Here is a 19,776-nt window from a genome sequence, read left to right as displayed (position 1 = left end):
AAATAAATTATTTAGAAATTGAATTTAAAATCAATTCTGCGGTTTAGTTTGGTGGCTTTCAATGCAGCCGTGTGCAAGTGTGACATTACAAGTACGTTATTTCAGTGCTAATGTTGGTCCTTTTATTGTTAACCAACCTAACGGTTATTTACGTCACAATTTACAACTACCCTTGTTTTTGTTTTCTACTCCCTCCGTCTCAAAAGATTATCTAAGTTTAACTTGACACATTTAAAAAATAAAGAAAGATTTATAAAATGTGTGATTCAAAATAAGTCTTAGATATTTGTGTGGCTGTAAATCATTAAATTATTTCTAAATATAGAAAAGTGAAAATCTTTTGGGACAAACTAAAAAGAAAAGGAAGACAGTCTTTTTGAGACAGAACAGAGTATTTAACTTTTACACCAGAACTACATCAAGAAAAAAAATATTTCTATTGTTTTATCTCAAAGAGAAGAAAATAGTTTCCTTTTAAACAAGTCTTATTTTTTAAAAAATATTAATAAATTTGCCGATTTTGTGTTCATAGCAAACATTAATATAATAAAATTTTAAATACGGAGCACAAACTATAATCTTATATTAATCGTGTTTTGAACATAATATATATATATATATATATATATTATCACTATTCAAAAATAACTACATACACATAATGCACTATAATCTAAAGTGTTGGGCCCGTGCGCAGCACGGGCATAGGCCGTCTAGTAACTTATATAGAAGCATGGATTTTATAAGGATCGTCGTCCATCATGGCATTTTCGCAAATAAAATGAAAAGTGAGGGTAACTAATGAATCATTCTTCAACTCTTATTTTGACTCTCAACACGTGTCCATTGTGGCAGGCCCTATGTCCCCTTCTTCACTTTTTAGGTGTCCTTATTTTCAATAGAAGCTCATATTGCTGAATTCTTGCTTGCACTGTAGGCTCAGCTTATATCATTTCACGGACCCCACTTTTCCCAAACCCCCAAGTACATAATCATAATTCAAACATGGATTGTTATTTTAATTAAAGAAAAAATCAGTTCTGCCGCTTCTATTTGTCTGCTTTATAATTCTGCAGTGAACAAGTAATTGTTCTATTTTAAAATAAATTATTTAGAAATTGAATTTAAAATCTTTACTACTTTAACTATAAATTTGGATATAAAATTTTTACGTTTTTTGAATTAAGTTTACATATTTAAAAATTAAATAAAAAATATTATAAATCACAATAATGAACAATTTAAAATATTTAAAAGTGATATGAGAAACATTTCAACTTATAATACCTTTCTTATAGTTTTCAAAGATCTAAACTTTAATTAATCTGATTTAATTCCGATCTCTTGAGAACCGAAACATGACAAGATAGAGAGAGAGAGAGAGAGAGTAGTAAATCACCACCATATTTAAATTATGTGACTATTTTTTGAAAATTGTGCAAATTCATTAAAAAAAATTATTGGACTTAACCATAATAATTTATAGTTAACTTGCTTACTCTTAATTTGTGATAGGCAAATTCCTTAGCCATATAAAAGACAAGAGACAATTACAGATAGTTTTGGACATTAATTTATGATAGTAAGTTCATACAGATAGCTTCGGACATTAATTTATGATAGTAAGTTCATAATTTTTTTATTTCAATTATATATGAGAGGGTTGTACTTGGAATTTAGGACTATAAGAATGCTATTTAAATTATAATTGTTTTCATTACTCACTCCATCTCAATTTATATGACATCATTTGACTAGGCACAAAATTTTGAAATGTAAAGTCCAAAGTAGGTCTTAAATATTTGTGTGGACTGTAAATCATTTAATAAAGTTAAGTTGTTTCTGCAAATAAAATTAAAGATGGTATTTTTTTGTTGCGACAGACTTAAAAAGAAAGTGTGTCACGTAAATTATGATACATGAAATACTAAACCGTCTTATTTTCCATGTTGGGCCCGGGCTCGCCATTATTTAGTCTAGTTTCTAACTATATAGAAGAGCCAGTTTGGCTCACTTTTTCGTCGTCCGTTTGGGCATTTATGGTATTACGTAATTTTCGTGCATAATTTGTGTTGTACTGAATGTTAAAGAGCATGTGCCTTTTCTCTTCTGGTAAAAAAGGTACTACTATAGTTTATACTTTCTTACACGTGAGCTCCACCACGAGAAAGCTTTCACTTCACACGTTGTTGGCAACAGATATCATCACCATGTGGGCTCCACAAAAATTTTACCATTTCATCATGTCAAGTTCTCTTTTATCCCAAATTAATCAAATTATCTTGAATGGATTTATTTAAAACTAATAATTCTTTATCTAGAGCTCTCATAAAAAGGAGTAACATTTCCGAGGATTAGAAATAATTACCCCATATTAATAAAATCAAGCAATATAAAAAAAAAATGAATATCATATTAAAAAAACAAATAATGTCAAAAAAAAAGTACAGACTTTGTATTTGTAGCAAACACTAATATAATAAAGTTTTAAATACGGAGCACAAACTACAATGTTATATTAATCGTGTTTTGAACATAGTATCCCATATTGACAAAATCAAGCAATATAAAAAATAAAAATAAAAATAAAAAGTGAATCCCATATTAAAAAAATAAACAATGTAAAAAAAAAAAATGCAGACTTCGTATTCGTAGCAAACATTAATATAATAAAGTTTTAGATACGGAGCACAAACTACAATGTTATATTAATCGTGTTTTGAACATAGTATCCCATATTGACAAAATCAAGCAATATAAAAAATAAAAATAAAAATAAAAAGTGAATCCCATATTAAAAAAATAAACAATGTAAAAAAAAAAAAAAGTGCAGACTTCGTATTCGTAGCAAACATTAATATAATAAAGTTTTAGATACGGAGCACAAACTACAATGTTATATTAATCGTGTTTTGAACATAGTATCCCATATTGACAAAATCAAGCAATATAAAAAAAAAAGTGAATACCATATTAAAAAAACAAACAATGTCAAAAAAAAAGTGCAACCTTTGTATTCGTAGCAAACACTAATATAATAAAGTTTTACATACGGAGCACAAACTACAATGTTATATTAATCGTGTTTTGAACATAGTGTGTATATATATATATATGTAGTGCAAACTAATAATGTCCAAAAGGGTGGGCCCCATACTAAACAACAATGTCAAAAAAGTGCAAACTTTGTATTCGTAGCAAGCACTAATATAATAAAGTTTTAGAATACGGAGCACAAACTATAATGTTATATTAATTATGTTTTGAACATAGTATATGTATATATTATGTGCATAAAAATAGTGCAAACTAATAATGTCAAAAAAAAAAAAAGTGCACCCCATAAAGGGTGGACCCCATACTAAACAACATCAAGCAATATAAAAAAAAATGTGGAACCCACTATCTCCAAACTCACGGTAAAAAAAAAGTGGACCCCATATTAATAAAATCAAGCAATATAAAAAAAAAAAAGTGGACCCCATATTAAACAAAAATAATGTAAAAAAAAGTGCAGACTGTGTATTCGTAGTACACACTAATATAATAAAGTTTTAGATACGGAGTACAAACTACAATGTTATATTAATCGTGTCTTAAACATAGTATGTGTGCGTGTGTATATATATATATATATATATATATATATATATATATATATATATATATATATAGTGCAAATTAATAATGTCAAAAAAAAGTGCACCCCATATTAAAAAATCAAACAATATTCATGTAATTTTCAAAGTATCTCATTAAGTCACTAATGATGGATTCATTGCCACGTGCGTATCAGTCTGTTAGTGGGAGCAAATGAAATTGCTTTTCTTCAAAAGGTTAACTAGTCAAACCATACAATTTTCTTTCTTTTTTTATATTGGCCTGAGATCTAATCTAGATATTAAACTGTTATATTTGCTATTCTGCCATGTCATTTATTTGTTATGTTTACTAAAATAAATATACTTAAAATATTTATATTTTAAAATAAGATAGAATTTAATTACTTTTTTATTTTTATTCTTACTCTAATAAATGTGAAAAAAGATCAGTGTCGTAAAAAAAATATATCAAATGGAGATCAAATAATGAATAAGGTAAATTAGTCAGATTATAATTATAATCGACGTTTTCTTAAAAAAACCATGCAAAAGACAACATAACAAGTAAAATAAGCTAAACCGAAAATATTTACCAAAAATTAAAAAATAGTATTTCTTCGTTTAAATAGAAAATCAATTTCTATTTGTTTCGTTTTAAACATGCAAAATTAATTTAATAATTTGAATTAGAATTATCCAAATCAAAATTTGATAAAAAATAATAAGTATTTTACACATTTAAATTAATCGAATTAAAATTGAAAGTATCAACTGATGCTTAAATATTGCTATTGTTTTATCTTAAAGAGAGGAAAATAGTTTCCTTTTAAACAAGTCTTCTCTTTTAAAAAATATTAATAAATTTGCCGATTTTGTATTCATAGCAAACATTAATATAATAAAGTTTTAGATACGGGGCACAAACTACAATGTTATATTAATCGTGTTTTGAACATAATATATATATATATAAAATCATTATTTAAAGACAATTACATACACATAGATGCACTATAATCTAAAGTGTTGGGTTCGTGCGCAACACGGGCATAGACCGTCTAGTTATATATAAGTGCGGATGACAAAGATTTGTCGTCCTCACAGGGCTTAAAAGGGAATTTCAATTCCTTACAAGTGGCTCCTGAATTTAATTTTCCTTGCCATTGCCACTCTCTTATTTGCAGTGGGCCCACGTCCAATTCAACCTTTGCTTTATTACCTTGCTTCTCATTTTATTACCTCAATCGTGTTACATATATATATTTTTTTTTAAATAAGACCATCTTTAACAAATTTGCTGCAGTCTTATTCATATACTCAAGTAGTTCCTCCTCTTAATTTATGTGATACTGTTTGATTTAACATAAAATTAAAAAAGAAGTTGAGATTTTTGAAATATATGATTTAAAATAAATCTTAGATAGTTATGTGACTATAAATTTTTTCATTCAGGTAAAATAATAATTTTAAAGGTAGATTGTTTCTAATTATAAAAATATGACATTAATTATAGAAATGTGACATTCTTTTTGGGATAAATTAAAAAGGAGAGGGTATCACAAAATTGGGACAAAGAGAGTATAAGTTTACTCGGGATTATGTAGTGTTTTTAATTTTTATATTTAATCTAAAATAAACATTTTTTTATATAACTAAAATGGTGGTAATCTTTTTTAAAATTTATCGATTTTTACATAACGAAGAACTCATATAAATCAGTATTATTTAATTTAGGCAGAATAGATCGGGACCCCCCTGAACTTGTCGATTTTTATTCAGTGTACACCTAAACTTTACGTTGGCCTAATTACCCCCCTAAACTTGAAAATATGATAGGCACGACCCCCCTGGACGCTGACAACCCATGGAGGTGGTCAACACGCGCTGCCACATGGATTTTTTTGTCCATGTGGCATTTTTTAAGGGATAAAATATATATTTTTACTTTTTAAGTTCAACAATTATTTGAATCATCTTTTTCGGGCCAAATCTGTAAAAAAAGAACTTGAAAATATTTTGACTATAATTTTTTTATTTGCCTAAAGATAATGATATTCTAATCAAATTATTTTTATATATTTGGCTAGGAAAAGAAGAAATACACAGTAAGAACAAGTAATCATTGAATCTAAAAAAGAAATCAAATAAAATATTAACCAAATATTTTACGAATTTGACCCGAAAAAAAAATAATGCACAGTTGAAATAAATAGTACTTGCATGAAAAGAAAAATACACAGTATTTTTGTAAACAATACATCGTCTAAACTTCATTACTTTTGCTAAACCTTATTTTTATTTGAATAAAATAAATAGAATTTCAAGTTGAAACTTTCAACTAAGTTATTTAGATTTGGATCCGAAAAAAGAAAAAAAAATACATAGCTAAAATAAATAATCATCATATCGAAAAAGAAAAAAATACAATTGGGATAAAATATGCAATGTATATTAAGAAAAACCAATAAGAAATACAATTGGATCAAATAAAATCATTATATTGATTATGTGGCAATTAATAGTTGAAAAATACCCCATTTGGAAGCTGATTTTTCGATTTTTCACCCTTCCACGCGCCTAAAAGAGAGTGTATTCACGCTCTTTACCACATCAGCGTCTAGGGGGGTCCAGGCTATCATATTTTCAAGTTGAGGGGGTAATTAGGCCAACGTAAAGTTTAGGTGTACACTGAATAAAAATCGACAAGTTTAGGGGGCTCCTAGACCATTCTGCCTTTAATTCAGGATATTTTAGTGAAGAAATTTCTTCCTTTTGTAGGGTGAGTTATTTCTTAAGAGGTGTGTCCAATAGAAAAACCATATATTATATGGACGGGATGATGCCTTTTACATTTTTATCCTTATATATTATTAGGTAACTTTGAAGCAATTTTTTTTTTTTTTTAAAAACTGAAGCATTTATTAGGTCTTACTTTACATTTAGACATGTTTTATGTTCTCTCAATATTCTTGTCTCTTTTTGTTTAAACCTCAAAAATTTTGCTTTTTCAATAAGCTCATGATATGTACTTGCAAATATAGAAGGTAAAAATTATTGAGTGTTGTCATGTAGTGTTGAGCGTTATCAATCAAGATCTGTCTTTGAAATCTCTTATTAGGTTAACGAAGAATTAATCTCGTCTTTATTAAAGAATAATTAATAAATATCAAATAAAACCTATTTGTATATACTTTATCATGTTAGTTTATAGAATATTGAATCACTTACGTCCCTAGCTCATAAATGGTTCGTTTTTGAAGTGACTTCGTCTACATGATTAACATATGCGTGTACTACTCGTTGTGTAGTCAAATTTCGTGTCAGTCACGATTGGATTTGAATAAAAATATAAAGGTTGGATAAAGTTAATACACTTGTACGTGGCACTGCGTGATTACCGTGCTCTACTTATAACTAAAAAAACAGTGAAAGAAGAGGGAAAGATGAAAAGTAGCAATCAACTCACAGCGTTTTGACAATTGCAGTCGTCGCCGTCTCTTCTGAATTCCTCTTCTCTTCAATTCACCTGTCAATAACACAAACAATCAATTATTGATTTGAAAAAACTTACGTATACGTACATGTAGACGTGAACTCTCTCTCTTCTATCTCAATTGAGGGGATGTATGGGAAGCAGAAGAAGCAGCTAAGACCTAAACTTGACCGGCGAAACGCCTTAAAAAACGTCGATTACGACGCTTCAAAATCAACGCCGTCATCTCCATCATCGTTCGAAGATCAGCATAATCCTCACCGTACTCGTTCGCTTGACCTTTATCCGTTAACTGACCGTACAAGTTTCAGAATCCACGGTGCTGCTGGTGAATTCGACACTATTTGTCGCTCTTTAGGCATTTCTCCTGAAGACTTTGCTATTCCTGTTGCTGCTTGGGAAGCTCGCAAACCTTGCTCTCGTTCTGATCGGTTACGCGGCACCAGGTTTGCTAGTACCTCTGATATTAACCTTGAAAATGCCAATGAACTGTCTGTTGACGGTGAATCGGACCGTCCGACGGAAAATGCTAGTGAATCGGACGAAGAGAACGAGCTTGACAGTGAGGATGAGGTCTCTGATAGTGTTAGGTTTAAATTGAGGCAAAGCTTAAATTTTTCACCTGAAAATGGGATTAGGGTTAGGGTTAGGGTTAATGAACAGGAGGATGATAATTTGCCAATGGATGTGAAATGTGGAATTAAGGGTTCTAGACCACCAAGGTTGGCTCGTCCAGTGGAGGATGAATTCACGTCTGCTTGGGATTTTATTAAAGGTTTTGGTCCTGCAAATGATGAAGATGAGGTTTCACCGGTACAGAGCACTTCTGATGACATAATTGGAGACGAGCAACTAGGAGAGATTGCTAACAATGAAGAGCCTAACGAGGATTATGTAAGAAATGTTTCACAAGTATCAGATAGTGATGGAGTTTGTGAAAAGCCATTGGAGCAAGGTGTAAGAGATGCTGTTGAAAGCTCTAGATCACCGAGTAATGATTCCTACAGCCTGATATCGAAGAAAAGCTCCAAATCGCCTAGTGGTGAATTCTATAGCGTTATCTCGACGATAAGTGCTGAGTCACAGAGTGATGAATCCGATACGTTGATTTCGAAGAATGGATATTCTGTTTCTCCAAATTGTTCTCCCAGTATAAAATCTTGGCAAAAGAGCGTTATCTCGACGATAAGTGCTGAGTCACAGAGTGATGAATCCGATACGTTGATTTCGAAGAATGGATATTCTGTTTCTCCAAATTGTTCTCCCAGTATAAAATCTTGGCAAAAGGGCGACTTTCTCGGGAGTGGGTCATTTGGAACGGTGTATGAAGGCTTCACCGAGTAAGTGATTACATTTTACATCATTCCTTATCTGCACACATGAACAGTGATGGTGTATCTTGGAGCTAAGTTGCTTGCTTGTCCAAAATTAGAAGCTTAAGTTTACTAGGATATATCGTTAACAATTTGTGCTATTAGACTCTTCTGGGGAAAACAACAATGTCAATTGTATATTAACCTCCTTATTATCTGACTAACTCTGGTAAGAAAACACTAAAAAAAATTTGGATCAAGAGAAAAAGAATCACTAATGTAGTTTTAGCCTGACCCAACGAGAATTTATGATTAAAGATAAAGCCGCAGGTTAGGCCTTAGGGATGAGATTTTACCAGCAGGAGTGTAGTAAATTGCCTCACCTTTCTAAGAGGCTAAGACGTTAGCAAGGCATACATGCTTCTAGATCTTATAAGGCATAGAACTATCTGTAATAGCAACAACTCCTTGTATAGGCATAATCATTAAAATCCCCAATTCCAAAAAGAGGATCAGACTTTGTACAATAAAACCTGTAAATCAAAATATCTTTGATTTTGGGGAAAACATATTCGGGAGCGAGTAAACCCTCAGAAAACCATATAACAAGAAAGCTGATCAAGGATATATATTTTGACCAAATTTTACGAGGCGTTTGGCCATGAAAACCAAATATTTTTCACTTTAGTTGGAATTTTGAAGTTGGAGTTGAATATGGAGTTGTGTCTGGTTATAGTTTTTGCAAAGAGTATTTGGTTGTATGAAGGGATTGAAAGTGAAAAAAAAATGAAAACAAGGTAGGTGCTTTTCAAATTCCAAATACAACTTCAAGTTGTATTTGGAATTTTCATGGCCAAACGCTGATTTTTAAATAAAGTTAAAAAAAAATCTGGAAAAAAGTGAAAAATTCTCATGGCCAAACGGGTCTTTAGTTATTTAGGTCTAAAGGTTGATATTTTGACACATAGGGGAAGAGTCCATATGATGGGTAAGACAAAGTTTCCCCACTCCAGCTGCTTATAGTAGAGTAAATATGCAAGTATCAGCTAGGGCTCCCTCAATCATACCGGTTAAAAATGGATTCTTTGGTCTGCCCTTTGTTCTATTGAATTTCTTGATTCCTTGCATTTTCAGATGGACTTCGTCTCCTCACATGCATTCCTCTAATTTTTTTTGATAAGGTAGACACCTGCATTCCTGTAATAGGTCTTCTTTTTCTAAGTAGAAATAATATGTTTTTTTTCTTAAGTTTCTTTCCTTGTTCTTCTGTGTGTAGTGATGGATTCTTTTTTGCCGTCAAAGAAGTTTCATTAATTGACCCAGGAAACCAGCAAAGCCTTTATCAACTTGAACAGGTATCTGTCGGCCATTTCACTACTTATCTTTTGGATATTGAATATTGATTCTCGCTTATTCTCCTAACACTTGTTTGTTTGTGCAGGAGATTTCTCTTCTAAGTCAGTTTCGACATAGAAATATAGTTCGCTATCATGGCACAAACAAGGTATGCTATTATAATCCAGAGTGTGCATCTTCTGCAGATTTACTTCCTCTTTGTTGTCTAAGTTGTGAAATTATAGTTCAAATGTGCTATACACATGGACAAAAGTACTATTAGATATTTGAAAGAAGAAACTCTTTTCTGCAGTTGTGTAACTTAGTTGAGGGTTGTGTCTTTTAATTGGTAACATCATCTACTAGATGGAGTCTGATGATGTGCATCTTGTAACCATGAACTTAAGAGAATTATTCTTCTCATCTTTTCAATGTTCTTCTATCTTCAGGACGAGAGCAAGCTGTATATCTTTCTTGAACTTGTTACAAAAGGTTCACTTGCAAGTGTCTATCGCAAGTATCGTTTGCGCGATTCCCATGTTTCAGATTACACCAGGCAAATCTTGAGTGGGTTGCATTATCTTCATTCCAGAAAAGTGATTCACAGGTGATACATATGTTCTCTGCTTTGCTGGTTTGTGGTTATTGTTTGTCTTCTCTTTCAATCGATGGAGCATTGTCTTGATTCTTTGCTGAAGATGTGTGCATGCTGAAGTTATCTCTCCATCGCTAGAAGATCGTTTAGTTGTCGTCATGCCATGTTTTTAAATAAATGACTTTGATTCTGGGTGGATAGTCTGAGCATTTCTTGCTAAGAAATATCTTGCTGTGATATCATCAAACTACAACATTAGCTCTATCTGCTTGTGAAAGGCTGAATTTTGCACCAATAGTTATTTCATCTTCAATAAGTCTATGAGAAAGAATGTCGTAGTCTGGTAGTGGTAGGTAACTATTTTGAGCTCTTCTGTCTTCACGTTCTTTTTGCTTTGCCCATTGCTTGTCCTGCTCTAGCACCAGAATGCTTACTCAAGAAGCTAGAGGAAGAGCAGTAACATGTTATACTTTTTAATATGCCAGGACAAAGACTTCTGATTAATATGTCATTTTGTCGATCCTCATTAAAAAAGCCATTTTGTTGCTCCGTTCTAGCGGCAGGGTGCTCTTATCCGAGGAACAAGTTAGAGCACAGCTTCGTGAAGAACTCCATTCTATCAATCCTCGTCCCCTTGACCCAGACATGAACTAATACCTCTCTCTCTCTCTCTCTCTCTCTCTCTCTCTCTCTCTCTCATGTATGCTCGGTTTTCGTCAGATCTTTTTATCACCTTCAAAAACAAACCAGAACTCCATCTTGACACGATAAATAGTGATGCCCACTTGCAAAGCGTAGTTCGTCTTGATGTGATTTGAAGAGGAATTTACCATAAGATTGAGATAGATATGTTGGAATTTTTTTTCCCTTTTAATTAAGTAATGCATATAACTTTGTCATGTTCATCCTTACTAACATCCCATACGACAAGTCTTTCTGAATTAGAAGACTAGGAAGCGGAACTAGAAGAATTTTCATTAGAGATGAAAAGATTTCTTGATGATCACATCACTACACTTGGAGTTGGACTCATTCTTTAGAAACTAGACAAAGCAGTGAACTGCTTATCTTTTTCTATATGGTTGGACGAGGATCGGATCAATATGCTCATGGAGTGGTCTCATCAGGTAACTTTTGGAAGGTGTATGTGATGTGCCTATATCAGCTCATTAAAACGCGCTTCTTGCTGCTTACGGAAATCTTCATACCTCTGCATCTGCAAAGAACTCTAATTAGGAGGTGTCAAATAAGTGGTGCTGGTGTTTTGGCTTCGGTAAAGAGGATGATAGGGGAAAAGAGGATCAGTTAGCTGTCAGCCTGTCTTGTTGTCCTGTACATAGACGGAGTGGTCAAGAGACTTTTCTGTCATACTATAATATCTTTATGACTGTAGTGAGAATCTGGAAAGTCTCTGAGTACATTTTACATGATGTCATGGAAACTTCTTCTTTCTAAGACTTTTGTTTATGCTCTTCTTGAAGGGACATTAAATGTGCCAATATATTGGTGGATGTTAGTGGTTCAGTGAAGCTTGCAGATTTCGGACTGGCAAAGGTGAGAAAGTTATGCATTCTGTAGTTTTTTCCTTTGCTCGGTCTTATATCAATCAATCAATATCAACTAAGCCTTGCTCCCAAACTAGTTGGGGTTGGCTGTATGAATTGTCTATATCCGTTCCAATTCTACTCTCCCTGGTTCATTTCAAATTCCAATACCTAATAATTTGTCTTTTAAAATAAATTAAGACTATTTCCTCTACTCTTTTAACTTGCTAATTCTTTGCAGGCAACACAATTGAATAACATCAAGTCTTGCAAAGGAACTGCATTCTGGATGGCCCCAGAGGTTTGTCTTCTGCCTCAGAATTTTGGAACTAGGAAGTCGGAAGTCTACAATTCCTACTCTCTCAAACCCCAAAACCCACAGACCATAGATCTGCATGCCTATAAGTGGTTCGAGTCATGGAAAAAGAAGTGGATACAATTTTTTCACTCTGCACAATGTGCCTTTTTTTTATCGATGCCTCAATTTTATGCAGACATGGGGCAAAATAGCGCACATAGGGAAAAAGGATCCATATAGGTGATACCAGTTAGTTGTGAGTAAGGTTTAGTTCAATTGGAGTCTTCTAATTTTGTTAGAGATTTGTATGACAAAAAGTAGAAAATGTCTTTGGTGCTAGATAACCTAAATTTTCAAACAGTGGATTGCTACGGGTCTAATTGGAGAGACATGGTTAGTGAGGATTCATATAGCTAACCCAATTAGCTTGCGATTGAGGCGTTATTGATGCTAAAGTCTCACTGGGGTTTTTTTTGGGGGGGGGGGGGTGGGGTTCTTTTCGTTTGTAATTTCCGCGTTGTATTTGTATATATTATTGATCCATTTGAATTTTGATATCATTTTAATGAGAAGTTAATTAAATAATATTATATAAAGGCTCGCTTAGGTTTGGGAAAAGAGAGATAAATGCACATTATACATGTCTATGCCGTAACACATTTGTTAAGTGTTGATAGATATCACAGAAGCTTGGATAAAAGTTTCTTGTGCAATTACGTGGCTAATGAGATACAATGTGACAATTTAGGAGTAGAGTTCCATATATCTTTGCTGAAGCAAATGTCTGTTGATAGAAGCATAACAATTCTGGTTAATACTGCCTAGGAAATTTGTCGCTCCCTTCACCCCTTCAGTTTGCCATATTAAAAATGATTTCCAGGTCACCATATTGTTGACCATATTTACTCTTTGCTGTAATCTATTTGCACCTTTTCTTATTTTTGAGTGTAGTAATATAGCGAAAGATTAAATGGGTTCAAGATATTTACAGTGTTGGCTCATAAATTTGTCCTAGAGCTATTTCAGGTCGTTAATAGGAAGAACAATGGATATGGGATTCCTGCGGATATATGGAGTCTCGGTTGCACAGTCCTAGAGATGTTAACTGGCAAAGTTCCTTATTCTCACTTGGAAGGGGTATGTTATATCTCAAAGATTGAATTTTCTATATGGAAATTGCAGCACTTAATTTTTATGACATGTTTTTTTGCTTGAGTTGGAGTATGAGAATGATTTAACCAGATTCTACATTTAATCTCTTGCTTGTTTATGTATGAATCTTCTGAAATATGTAGTCTAAAGTGAAATAGGAGGTTATTATGAACTCAAATGCAAAGCTTTAGTGAAAAATAGAATTTTCAAGAAGTTTACTTTCATGATCTAGTAGTTGACGAGTTCTTGTTTATGCTTTCTCTTTTAACAGCCACTATACATTTTCCTGAAAATATTCTTCTATTAGCATGAGTGTTTGTCTTTTAGTATCTTTTTCTCACTTCAATTTAACAGATCGTCTTTAAGCTTTAAGTTGTAGCTGATTTACAATTCAGAGGCAACTGTTGTTGCATGACATTGCACAACCAGTTTAAGTCTCTTATATTCTTGGAAAAAGTTTACTTAGTATTAGTACTGGTAAGCACACATACAACAATATGAGTCCTGAGTGAACATTCTTTATTCTCTTAGATGTTACTTAAAACAATGGAACTTCATAACTAGAAAAAGGTGAAAGAAAACATGGTTTATGGCTTAGAGAAGCTCTAGTTTTCGTCAGGCATTGCGGGGATTCACATGTCAAGATTTTATCCTTGTTTTGTTCGACAGATGCAAGCACTGTTCAGGATAGGCAGAGGTGAACCTCCTCCTATACCAGATACCTTGTCGGCAGAAGCTCAGGATTTCATAAAGAGATGTTTGCGAGTTAATCCGAATGATCGGCCAACTGCAGCTGAACTACTGGAACATCCATTCGTAACAAAGCAACCATCACATTTCTCAAGTCCTGCAGCCTCATAAATTCTGCTGTCAATTATACTGAGGTAAATACCATCTACATCTGTCAAGTTATAGGGAGTTCTCCTATAGTTTGTCCTCCTTTCCACAAATTCAGAAAAAAAAAAAAAGTCTCATGTGGGAGGGATATGAAATTTCTCCAAAGGAACTGAAATTTCCCGTCTGGTAGCATTAAAAAATATGACATTCTTTATAAAATGGGCTTACAAGAGACTGTTGAGTTAAACTTCGCTCTGGGAAGAGAGAAACGTTTTTTCTTTAGCTTGTTTAACCTTACAAGTCGCCTTACGACTTAGAATTCCACAATTGATTCTTAACTGTCACCAGTAGGATTTGTATTAATTGTAAAAGGGAAATTTTAAGGTCTATTATATGCTTCTCTTGTATTTAGTTAGTTCTTTTTTCCTTTTTTTTACCTGTACCTAGAGTTCACGCTTGCATTGACATGGTATGCAATGTTCTACAGGGTTTATGGTCAGATGAATGAACCGCCGGGCGCTCGTATGAGAGTTGGTTTGACTTCCCTAACTATGGCGGAATATTTCCAAGATGTTACTGTCAAGTCTGCAAGTTCTCGCTCTCTCAAAAAAGTCTGCAGCACTGGTCTGAGCTTTGATGACTGTGTAAGTCGAGGATCAATTTCAAATGTGATGCTTGTACAGGGATTGGTTGGTGTAGCATCTGAGAAGTCTGTCGATTGAAAATTGCAAATATTTGGACGTGAGCAGCTGAATGCAGAATGGTCATGGTAACTGTAAGTAGAATGAGCAACAAAGTTCATACATAGCACTTGTGCCTGGTTGTGTTCTGTCTATCCAAGATATACTGTAGATTGTTAGTGAAACGATGATAATCTTATAAGGAAATTGTAAATACCAGATAAACAGTATTGTTTGGTACAAAAAAGACAATGATTGCAGTTGGAAATGCTTCTTTTGCTGTTTTTTCCTGCTATGTTAGATGTGTAACATGCGATGGACTTAAATTTTATAGTTTACCTCATCTGATGGAAGGTGAAGTAACTGTGCTTGCCAAGATCCCCGAGAATCCTGGTATGATGGAAAATCACCATAAAAGATTACTAAACGTTGCAAGTCCACTCGGAATTTTCTACCAAGAGCTGCTCATATAAATGCGGTTAACTTATATACACGGATAGTGTAAAGAAATTATAATCCTCCTGGTCGCTTCTCTCTTCACATATGGATGCGTCTGGTAGCACTCCACTGCCAAAACCTCCAATAACCACCCTTTCCTACCTATCCTGCACTTTCAACGAGAGATTTCTGCATTTATTCAGTGACAAATTTCCACCAAATGTAGTCCAATTCCCGCCTGATATTTGGGTTTTTGGCTAAACAAACATTGTCCAGCTCAGTTATTTGGTAAAGTGTGGTTTCATTGTCCATCTGAATTTAAGTGGCAGGCTATAATCAGTCTGGAACTATGATAAGATGCCAAAGATCAGGTTTTCCATCACTGGTTCTGGTTCATACATTGGGAACGCATGGTTTGCCTACAAAAACTTAAAAACGGAGCGCAACAAAGCTTAAACTGTGGCAGCAGATATTCACAAGTAAGTTTGGGGCACAGAAGGTAATTATTCCCTGTGTTATTTTACCATCACATCCTCCAACTTCTCCTATCGAGGTGATAATCCATCACCTTAAAATATTCAATTTTGAATTTGAACAAAGATTTTCTTACATATGTCATATTGAGGCCACATAAAACAACAGGCAGCCAGAGAATACATAAATTTTCGTCAGTAGATGAGAAAGCTATGTGCACAAAGAATCCTAAGGTATTCCTTTCTTTTTCAAATGAGCTGTACATCTAGTAACAGCTAACAAACATATGATAAATATGAGTACCACAATTGTTATAGGTTTGATAACAACGGCTTGCATCAGAGCCAGGCAAATCAGCTTTATGCATATCCGCTATAGCTCCTGCAGTTTCTCCGAGAGCATTCTTCATCATGGCAATTTTTTATGAGATATACTCTTTTATATTTTGAACGTGAATCAACAACGGCAAAGAGTTCACGAGCACACATTTGCAACTTCAGTCTGTGCTATTGTTTCCTGCAGTTTGGCCTTTGATGCCTTTCAAAGTAAAGACAAGCCGATGAGAATCAAGATTATACATCTAAGACAAGAAAACCCCACAAATTGACATTCGTTGTAGGACATATAGAAGTCACGCATTACAATATAAATCTTGTCTAAATTGCAAAGCATTACCTTCAGAAAATCTGCAGCCTCTCTTTCAACCTGATCCAACTTCCGAGTCTCTGTTTCAACTTCCTCAACTATCCTTCTGGCTTCTGTTGCACAACTAGATGTGAAGTCCTGTCTTTCCTTCTTTACCAAGTCCAACTGAGCTTCCAACTGACATCAATCACAAAAAGGTTTTGCAAATAGTCACGTTAGGCTTCAAGGCTGTTAACTGCCATGACTCTTAACGATTACAGAAACCTACTAAATCTATAGCCTTGTGTTTATTTGAAAACAAATTCCATTGGTGTCTCAACCTGATAAGATCATGTGAAAGGACTTATAAACCAAAGCAAGGTAGGCCTCAAAGACACTGGTCAAAATTTGCCAATAAGGGTAATAGTACCTTATTTAATTTTCAAATACAGCCACTGGAAGGCCAAAATTTCTCAGCTGTGCAAAGACACACATGCACGCAAGTGGAAAAAGAAACACCAAAATTGCATGGTAAAACTGATCAACAATCTAATACGCTAAAGAAAGAAAAAGAAATTCAAAACTCAGCTGATGAGGCACGATAAGTCGATGCGTACTAGAATTTCAATTATAAACAGTTCTACAACTATCAATCCTTAGTCCTTACCCGACACATTCTTTTATGCGTTTTCAATATTCGGAATAATACAGGTATGCAGATAGAATTCACTTACCTTATATCATCAGATTCAATATCAATAAGTTACTCCCTCCGGTTCAAAAAGAGTGTCCGCTTAGCCTTTAATTTTTGGTTTAAAAAGAGTGTCTACTTACCAAATCAAGAAAGAATTAACCTTAATTTTCCAGATTTGCCCTTATTATGTGTTAAGTGGCCAAATCCCAATACTTACTAATTAGGAGCATTTTAGTCAAATTACCTATTTTAGCCTAGTAGTTAGTATTTTCTTAAGGGTGCGTAAATGACTAAGTAGATACTCTTTGAATAGGAGGGAGTATCCCACAAGATTAAATTATATGGGAACTGTGTGTGTGGGGGGGGGGGGGGGGGGGGCGGCGGCTATAAGGCGATAGGATGCTAGCTACACTTACATTATCAATGTGAGCCTGAAAGAGCAGCTATATGTTTTTTCTTTGACTCTACTTTGGAAACCTTCTCAGCTGTCTGTTGCTGGAGAGATCTCAACTCCTCCAGTTTTAACGTGGAATTCTTCTTCATTTCATCCTCAAAGGACGCAAGCATGGGCTTCAATGTTGCTTTGTAATCTATACCTAAGACCTTCTCTGGTAAGGATCCTTGCGCATTCAATTTATACTGAAATTCATTTCCCAGTTTTAACCTGAAATTTCAAATGAGATAATCAGTTGTCAGAGTCATAAGAAAAGGAAAGAGATGTGAAACAAGTAGGAGGAGAATTCACTTCAAGCCAGAAAAAAAGCACACACGCGCAAAGATACTTGCTCGATCCAATTTTGATTGACCTAGGCCTAGCTTCAATATCTTGCCCCTCCCAAATTATGATCTATAACATACAGTCCTAACTTTTTTCCCTTCAACAGTTCAATCTGATAAATCAATACTACTTTATAAGTTCAAATTGACTCCCTATTTTGCAATTTGTCTGCTTTCACATTTCAAACTCTTTCTTTTTTCAGTGAAAAACTGTAAGTTTCACATGTCAAACTCTTATTCATACAATTCAATATTAATCAATTGAAATGTTTTACTATCAAACTCCAAGAGCACTAGCCTGTATCATTAAAAATGAAACAAAGTATAACTTGGGAAGATAAAAAAAGAAACGAATTTTCAAGCAGCAATAAGAAATATATGTTTGCACAGATATTCTTCAAAAACGAATAGATAGTGCATAGACACTCTCATTTAGTCATTTATCTCCGAAGTGGTAGTTGGTATACCGGTTGCAACTGGTGAAGTCAAGAAAGCAATGTGGTTGAATAGAACAGATGATGCACCTATACGTTCCACAATCCAAATCTGTTCAACCTGGGAGAAAATGAAAGGTACTACCTCCACTAATCTAACAAATTTAGGTGGCTATACAAGAGAACAAAGTTCTCAATTTCTCTAGATAATAAGATAATGGCCGATGAGAAGTAAGCTCATCAGGATGAAGCTTCACCCAAAAAATAAAAAGGAAAAAGAAACAACAACAACAACAACAACAACAACAGAAAAATCCATCACTAATTCCTGCTCATCAATAAAGTTTATCTTAAGGTTAAAACTCTAAGAAGCACAATCAAAAAATAGTCTACATAGAAAACTATAATTAAACTGCACGCCCATTTTTAAGTCAACTAGCTTATCTGCTGAGAATCCAATATAGATACAGTCTGAGTGCTAACATGCTATAACAGCTGCTATCACTATTGGTCCAACTAAACTATCATAGAAATACAATAAATCCACCCCCAAGGAACAAGTAACGACAAACCTTAGATTACTGGAAACTTTAATCTCATAATGTCAATTGGAAATTAAGTTACTGCTCTTACTAACAACAATAAACAACAGGAAATAGTATGACTACCTCCTTAAAGATTGGTTGCACTCGAGCATTAGCTCTTCCAGCTTCTTGAATTCATTCCTAGCTGCAGAGTCGAGGTCCCACGCCTTCTCCTCCCATCCATTCCTTTGGTTCTCAATATCCCTTTCCAATTCGTTCAACTTCCCTTGAATTAATCCCTTGCTCCTCCACCCTCTTTTTCAACTCCTTCTCCCTGCACAAATCATCTCCTTCTCTACAACCTTAGTCTCAAAGCGTATATCTTTCTCCTCCAACAACTTCTCCATTGTCACTATATGCCCTTCTAAATGTTCAATTATCGCGTGAAACTTCTTAAATTTAAATTATGATATATACTGCTATTTTCCCCCCTTTTTTCATGAATTTAAATTATATGCGATGGTGTAAAGATTTTTATATTGTTATGATATGTTTAGTTTCCCTTTTTAATAGATTACGAGATAATTTTTACAGAGATTTACCTTAAACTTTTTTTGATCTATTCAAAAAATTATTTTGAAAATTCCCTTGGTTCCTTAAGAAGTCTACATGCAAATTTAAAATGTTATCCTATAAAAAAAAGTATAATTTTCTTTTTCATTTTGCACCCGAGGTATATTTCTTAGTACTTTAATCGTATCTTAAACCAAATTCACTGTGTAAGAGGCGGCGCAAAAGAACAACAGCAGCATCTTCCTCACGCCACCACTACGCCACCAAGCCCGTGGCAACTACTGTGCTGAACACCAATTTTGCGCCTTCGTGTGCGACACTTTCAAACCTTTAGCGAAATGATAAAAAATTCTTCAATCTCCTCATATACCCCTAGTCATCACAAATAT

At 33.8% G+C, this 19,776-nt stretch overlaps 1 protein-coding gene and 1 pseudogene across 1 annotated transcript; one reads left to right on the top strand and one right to left on the bottom strand.

Moving 5' to 3' along the window:
* Nucleotides 1-7,013: 7,013 nt before the first annotated feature.
* Nucleotides 7,014-15,144, top strand: LOC132598733 (mitogen-activated protein kinase kinase kinase 3-like). The gene is made up of 9 exons (XM_060311798.1): nucleotides 7,014-8,435; nucleotides 9,685-9,763; nucleotides 9,850-9,912; nucleotides 10,193-10,350; nucleotides 11,820-11,892; nucleotides 12,124-12,183; nucleotides 13,207-13,317; nucleotides 14,002-14,216; nucleotides 14,657-15,144. Exons 1-8 carry the CDS (start codon nucleotides 7,225-7,227, stop codon nucleotides 14,191-14,193), a joined length of 1,947 nt encoding a protein of 648 aa, XP_060167781.1. The 5' UTR covers nucleotides 7,014-7,224; the 3' UTR covers nucleotides 14,194-14,216; nucleotides 14,657-15,144.
* A 483-nt stretch (nucleotides 15,145-15,627) lies between these two features.
* On the bottom strand, nucleotides 15,628-19,221 carry LOC132644607 (kinetochore protein NDC80 homolog; annotated as a pseudogene).
* Nucleotides 19,222-19,776: the final 555 nt, after the last annotated feature.

This window comes from Lycium barbarum, chromosome 6, assembly GCF_019175385.1.
Source record: "Lycium barbarum isolate Lr01 chromosome 6, ASM1917538v2, whole genome shotgun sequence".
Taxonomy (NCBI): Eukaryota; Viridiplantae; Streptophyta; class Magnoliopsida; order Solanales; family Solanaceae; genus Lycium; species Lycium barbarum.
The sequence above is the reverse complement of the archived record's forward strand: the minus strand, read 5'-3'. Positions and strand labels throughout refer to the sequence as shown.